This window comes from Cebus imitator, unplaced genomic scaffold (assembly GCF_001604975.1).
Source record: "Cebus imitator isolate Cc_AM_T3 unplaced genomic scaffold, Cebus_imitator-1.0 Scaffold103, whole genome shotgun sequence".
Taxonomy (NCBI): Eukaryota; Metazoa; Chordata; class Mammalia; order Primates; family Cebidae; genus Cebus; species Cebus imitator.
The window spans coordinates 170,982-177,670 of record NW_016107418.1 but is presented as its reverse complement, the minus strand read 5'-3'; the positions used below and the strand labels follow the sequence as shown (position 1 = coordinate 177,670).

General features: G+C 39.7%; 1 protein-coding gene across 1 annotated transcript in view; it reads left to right on the top strand.

Moving 5' to 3' along the window:
- RBBP7 (RB binding protein 7, chromatin remodeling factor) overlaps nt 1–6,689 on the top strand; it is a 24,409-nt gene that overhangs the window by 14,757 nt on the left and 2,963 nt on the right. Inside the window, exons 6-10 of the mRNA XM_017537474.1 lie at nt 701–861; nt 1,730–1,856; nt 1,975–2,052; nt 2,474–2,550; nt 5,265–5,322. Of these exons, the coding sequence (XP_017392963.1) occupies nt 701–861; nt 1,730–1,856; nt 1,975–2,052; nt 2,474–2,550; nt 5,265–5,322 (501 nt within the window). The remainder of the gene's footprint in view (nt 1–700; nt 862–1,729; nt 1,857–1,974; nt 2,053–2,473; nt 2,551–5,264; nt 5,323–6,689) is intronic.

Here is a 6,689-nt window from a genome sequence, read left to right as displayed (position 1 = left end):
TTTACCAAATAAGGAAAATGGACTGTACTCAGTAACCCAATTACTAGTACCTTTTGAAGATACCAGGCTGGGAATTGGTGGTAATAATAGCTGACATTTACCAGGGGCTCCCCACATGCCAAGCGTCATGCTAATCTTGCCAGATCCTTCTGAGGCGGTGTGAATGGCAGGATCTCCACATGTTCCTTTCTCTTCAGTCCACGTACATTGAGTGTCTTCATGTGTAAGTAACTGTTACAGAGACGAACGGCATATGTAATGTGTAAGAAAAAAAAAAAAAATGTTTTGTTACTGGGAAAATAGCTATTACTGGGAAATAGCTCTATTACAGAAACTCCTTCATGTGGCTGGATGTAGTGGCTCATGCCTGTAATCCCAGCACTTTGGGTGGCCAAGGCAGGTGGATCACCTGAGGTCAGGAGTATGAGACCAGCCTGGCCAACATGGTGAGACCCCATCTCTACTAAAAATACAGAAAAAAAAATGATCCAAGCTTGGTGGTGTGCACTTGTAATCCCAGCTACTCGGGAGGATGAGGCAGGAGAATCGCTTGAACCTGGGAGGCAACGGCTGCAGTGAGCTGAGATCACACCACTGTGCTCCAGCCTGGGTGACAGACCGAGACGTCATCTTGAAAGAAAAAAAGTTCAGTCTATTACAGCCCTTGTTCTTTTTTTCTTTTTCTCTTCTTCTCTCTTAGACTGTCTGTCTGTGGGATATAAACGCAGGACCAAAGGAAGGCAAAATTGTGGATGCTAAAGCAATCTTTACCGGCCACTCGGCTGTTGTGGAGGATGTGGCCTGGCACCTGCTGCACGAGTCATTGTTTGGATCTGTTGCTGATGATCAGAAACTGATGATGTAAGGTGGAAAGTTCAGTGGGATCTTGTTAAATGGGTGACCTGAATGACCATCAGTGATTGCAGCAGGCTGTAGTTTTTTTTTTTTTTTTTTTTTTTTTTTTTTTTTTTTTTTTTTGCTTATGTTACAGCTTTAAAAAAACAGCTTTAGGTAGCTTACTCCTGTAATCCCAACACCTTGGGAGGCTGAGGCAGGAGGATTGCTTGAGGCCAGGAGGTATGAGACGCCCGTCTCTACACAAAATTTAAAAACAGAAAATTAGCTGGGTATGGTGGTGTCCACCTGTAGCCCTAGCAACTCAGGAGGCTGAAGTGGAAGGATCACTTATTAGAAAAAAAAAATAGGTATAGGTATGTTCGTGTGGAGTGACATACCTGGTGTAGTGGTAAATATCAAAATTGGGATCCAGAGTGACACAAGTTGAGATCAGGGAGGAAAATTATTGCATCCAGATATGGCCACAGGGCTGCATTCAGCCACCTATAATCTTATCTCATAAATGTCTGAGGCAAATGTGACAAAATACTGGGCATTTGTCAAAGCTAGTTGTAGGTATGAGATTGTTACATTATTTTCCACATAGTTTCTATTTCCTGTATGCTTGAAATAGTTGGTAATTGAAATGGGAATCTAATAAAAAACCAGGACTAACAGCCCTAGCTTGTTCTCTGTAGGTTTTGCATGTATCATTTAGTGGTCAAAGTCTGAAACACTAACTGTGTGGTTGGTTCTTCATGAAGGGTGAGCATAGTGGAGCTAGTTGTGGAGTGCATTGACAGTGACGTGGGGCCGAATGTGAGTGTGTGAGAAACTGAGGAGGCTCGTGCATCCTCCCTGGGTGCTGTGTGCCTTTACCTTTGTGTTTTAGATGGGACACCAGGTCCAATACCACCTCCAAGCCGAGCCACTTGGTGGATGCACACACTGCCGAAGTCAATTGCCTCTCATTCAATCCCTACAGCGAATTTATTCTAGCCACTGGCTCTGCGGATAAGGTTTTGAAGTTTTTGCATTATTTGGTGTTTATAAAACCCAGTTCTCTTATTTTAATCAGATATTTGAAAATTCTTAGGTAAAGCGTAGAAATCATTTTCACTTGTTATTTTTCTTTAGACCGTAGCTTTATGGGATCTGCGTAACTTAAAATTAAAACTCCATACCTTCGAATCTCATAAAGATGAAATTTTCCAGGTATGTGACAGTTTTCTGGTGTCTGTATGTAAGGAAATGAAATCTAGGGATTCTTCAGTTAAGCTATACCAGACTGGTGGGCCCACTAGTGAAAACAATGCCTTGTACATGGTTTTACATGGAGATGTTTATAGGTTAAAGTACACCCTACTGAAGAATTAAAAAGCTCCTGGGATGGTTATGGGGCCGAATAAATTGACCCCAGGCTGAGTTCTTCAGTGCGGGGAGTGCAGCCTTTCTGAGGACAAGATGGAGCTGAGCCATTTCAGAGCACTTGAAAGGCTGGGACAAGAGGGTGAGGACAACAGGCCAAGGATAAGATCATGGAGTGCAAGATGGGAAAATGTCGGATTAGAACAATAGCCACAAACCTAGCAGCGAATGATTCTTTAAATACATTTTCAAAATTATCTATTACTAGGTCCACTGGTCTCCACATAATGAAACTATTCTGGCTTCAAGTGGTACTGACCGCCGCCTGAATGTGTGGGATTTAAGGTAACTCACAGTCCATGACAAGATACTGCATAAATATGCTCATCTGTCAAGTTACATAGTAACTCATGAACTAGAAAAGCAATTTGGTAATCCCTCCTTAAAGAAACCTAATATTAAAGAAACTTTTAAGTATCTTCCTAAAGAGTCTGTTCTGTAAAATAGAAGCGAAGCAGCAAATGGACCATAAAATAAATTTCTGTGATGTGAGTTTTGTCTCTTCTTATTCAGGCATGAAGGTATATGTGTTTGTGTTTGATTTTGCATTCAAATGACTGTATTTAAAACATACTTACTATATATAGAGAGATCAAGATGTTAGCTGTTTTGTGTGTCATCAGATCTCACAGTACATGTAGGCAGGATTGTTCTTTCTGAGTTTTTGTACCATTTGCTTTTCTCTGCTTTCATTGATTGTTTCTTCAGAGGTGCACTCCTGCTGTGGATTGTGTAACTGCTGGGGAGACCTTTGTGAAGGGGACGAGGACAGCCCAAGCTGTCAGCTTATGTTCTCTGGGGCTTACTTTATAAAGAGTTTCTTCCAATTCTTAAAGATCCTTGACTTCAGATTTGCTGTTCTATGAATTTTAGACTCCTTTATTTTTTTCATCTGAGCCTTTATAACTTAATAAAGTTACAAACTTCTCCATAAGATGGCATCTTAAGTTTAAATCATAAAATTACCAAAAAATAATTTACTCCCTGCTTGTATTAAGTATATTGCTGTACTAAATTTAGTACAGATTGAGTATCCCTTATCCAGAGTACTTGGAATAGAAAGTGTTGGGGGTTTTGGAATTTTTAGGATTTTGGAATTCTGCATTATACTTACTGGTTGAGCATCTCAAATCTGAAAGTCCAAATAATTTTTTTTTTTTTTTTTTTTGAGACTTAATCTTGCTCTGTCACCTAGGCTGGAGTGCAGTGGCGCAATCTTGGCTCACTGCAACCTCCGCCTCCCGAGTTGGAGCAATTCTCATGCTTCAGCCTCCCAAGGAGCTGGGACTACAGACACCGCCACCGTGCCCGGCTAAGTTTTGTACTTTTTACAAATGAAAGACAGGATTTTGCCATATTGGCCAGCCTGGTCTCAAACTCCTGACCCCAAGTGATTCTCCCACCTTGACCTCCCAAAGTGCTGGGGTTACAGGTGTGAGCCATTGCGCTCAGTATGAAAGTCCAAATTTTGAAATGCTCCAGTGAGCTTTTCTTTTGAATGTCATGTTGGTGCTTAAAGTTTTGGATGTTGGAGCATTTTGGATTTGGGTTGCCCAACCTGCATATTAAAACTAAGGCTACCTTAATTACAGAGTTGGTAATCCTCAGTATGTAGAAGAGACACTGTAGAATAAAATGCTTGTATGTAAAACTTAAAACAGCTAATGTTCAGGGTTCTAATGGAGCAAACTCTTGCCATGATGAATATTTGAAGATGTAGAAAATCTTTAAAGCATACAATTGGGGGCATTGTATTTGATGTTAAAACAATTTTAGTAGTAAAATAAAAAACCTAAATTAAAACTATAAAGAGGTTGTATGAAGTGTACAGCAAGGTTTGGAAGTCTGATGCCCTGGCAGCTGAATTGCCCCAGAAGGTGTCAATAATTTGTGAGCATTGTATGTAGTTTCTTCTTTCAGTTATTTCATAGCTTGTTTAATATTAAAATTACATTAGATAGGGGGCCATGCATGGTGGCTCATGCCTACAATCCCAGTACTTCAGGAGGCTGAACCAGGAGGATTGCTTGATCCCAGGAGTTCAAGACCAGCCTGGGCAACATAGTGAGACCCTGTCTCTAAAAAATTTTAAAAATTACATTAGATAGAATTTGGGATTAAAATGGTGAGTGTTAGCAACTGTACTGACAGGTGGAAGAGAAATATAATTGTCTAGCAATCCTACATGTTTGAGTTTGGTTTTATAGGAAGGAAAAATAATGTCTCACTTGGAGGGCTGGGTTTTGTTTTTTAGCAGTTGTTACTAGTAACATCTGTCTTTGGGCTAGATATAAGATAGGGCTGATTTTGATATGTGAAGGGTGATTTCACTGTTGACCACTAGCAAATTCTACAAATTGAAGTTTAAGAGAAAAACCTTAGAAACCTTTCCTTGGCTTGTATATTTCATATTTGTTGCCATGTCTTTAGACAGATCTATAGTACTGATGCATAACTGTATTTTCCTCCTAGAATGCAAAAGGCTTTGAGTATAGGGATTGCACATCAGTTCATGTGTAGATTTTTTAAGTATACATTTCACCTTTTGATTCTAATGCAATGGACAGTATTTTGAAGGGATTTTTGAGTTAATGTTTATTATTGACAGTCCCTCGTTCTGCAGCTTCAATTATGAACAACTCTAACTTATTTCCGGAAAGTAAACATCCCACCCTTCAACCAAATATAAACAGTATCCAGGTTTGGTGAGGCTGAGGCGAGAGGATCACTTTTGAGTCTAGGAGTTCAAGGCTGTAGTGCACAGTGATCATGCCTGTAAATGAATAGCCACTGCACTGCAGCCTAGGCAACATAGCGAGACCATGTCTCTAAGGAAAAAAAGAAAAAAGGAAAAAAAACCGAATTGATTGTAGTATAGAGATAAGTTTTTGTGAGAGTGTTTGTGTTTTAACATTACTTTCTGGGCTGATACTGGGTTAGCAGACGTTTATGCTACAAGAAGTTCACTGATGAAAGCATCATGTTCTTTATTCTTACAGTAAAATTGGGGAAGAGCAATCAGCAGAAGATGCAGAAGACGGGCCTCCAGAACTCCTGGTATGCACTGGCTTATAAAAGATGAAATGTCATATGCGGATTGGATTGTCATTGATCCGTTTATCTTGAGAATGAGTCAGAACTTCGAATTCTGGCTCTTGCAGATGGTTTCAAAATGGAGGCCCTGGAGGTTATTGCGATTGGGCTTTGACATTTATCAAAAATAGTAAATGGAGCCCAGTAGGTTTTTACAAATGTTTCACTGAGAGTGGTTTGAGGTCCTGGAAAATAGTGTATAGTAATTTCTCACTGATTTCAACTCTGGTATTTGTGATGGTTTTGGGATGGGAAGTGAGTATAATTGCTATTCAGTTGGCAATACTTAACACTTCCTAACAGTATAGAAAGTTTTTAAAATGCTTTTTAAGTTTCTTGCTCAAAAAGGAGGGCTTTCTTGATCATCTTGATGCTAGCAGAGCCCACCATCTCCCATGCCTGATTGAAGCATCACACATGTCCTCGGCCCTTTGGAAGCTTATGTGGTGGTATCTGTCTGTCCTCATTCTTCCCGTCTCAGTCCTTCAGTGCTCACTTCGTCATTTTTCTATGAAGCATTGCCAGATTTAGCATGGTTCCTTGTCCTTGCTCTAAATCCAACATTTGTCTCTTCCCATCATTTGGCAGATAGTCACTCATCACTCTGTCATATATGATTTTAGTTCTAATGCCAGTACTCATTTTTGGCACACTTGTACTTTGTCCATGAGTTTTATTCATTTTTTTCTGTGACACTATGGATTATATTGAATGTCCACGAGTTTTCAAAGGAAAAGAAGGCCCTTGAGAGCAAGCCTTGCACACAGAAGATATTCACTAATCCCACCTTGTAGGAACACCCCAGTCCCTTTTATTTTGATGACAGCTTTACTGAGATATAATTTACATACCACACAGTTCACCTCTTTAAAGTGTACAATTCGGTGGGGAGGGGGTGTTCTTCGGTTTGGGGTTTCATTTTTTAATTTATTTTTTTTGTTCTCGAATTCAGTGGTTTATAGTATATTCATAGACTTGTACAACCATCACTGGATGGTTGGAACATTATTCATCCCCTCCAGAAGAAACTGTAGCTATCCCCTCGCAGTCCTCCTCTTCCTCCAGCCCTTGGCAACCACTAATCTACTTTCTGGCACTACAAGATTGGGCTATTCTAGATATTTCATATAAATGTCTTTTGTGACTGATTCTTTCACATAGTACAATGTTTTCAAGGTCTCCAACTATTTTTTTTTTTTAGGGAGAAAGGAAAGTGTATTACTTTGTATATTATGGCTCTGCAACAATTCCATGGTCCTTGAGAAAATACACTAGGACTTTGTTCTTCACAAGAGAGCTTGAAATCAAGGGACATTTGAAAGTAGTAAACT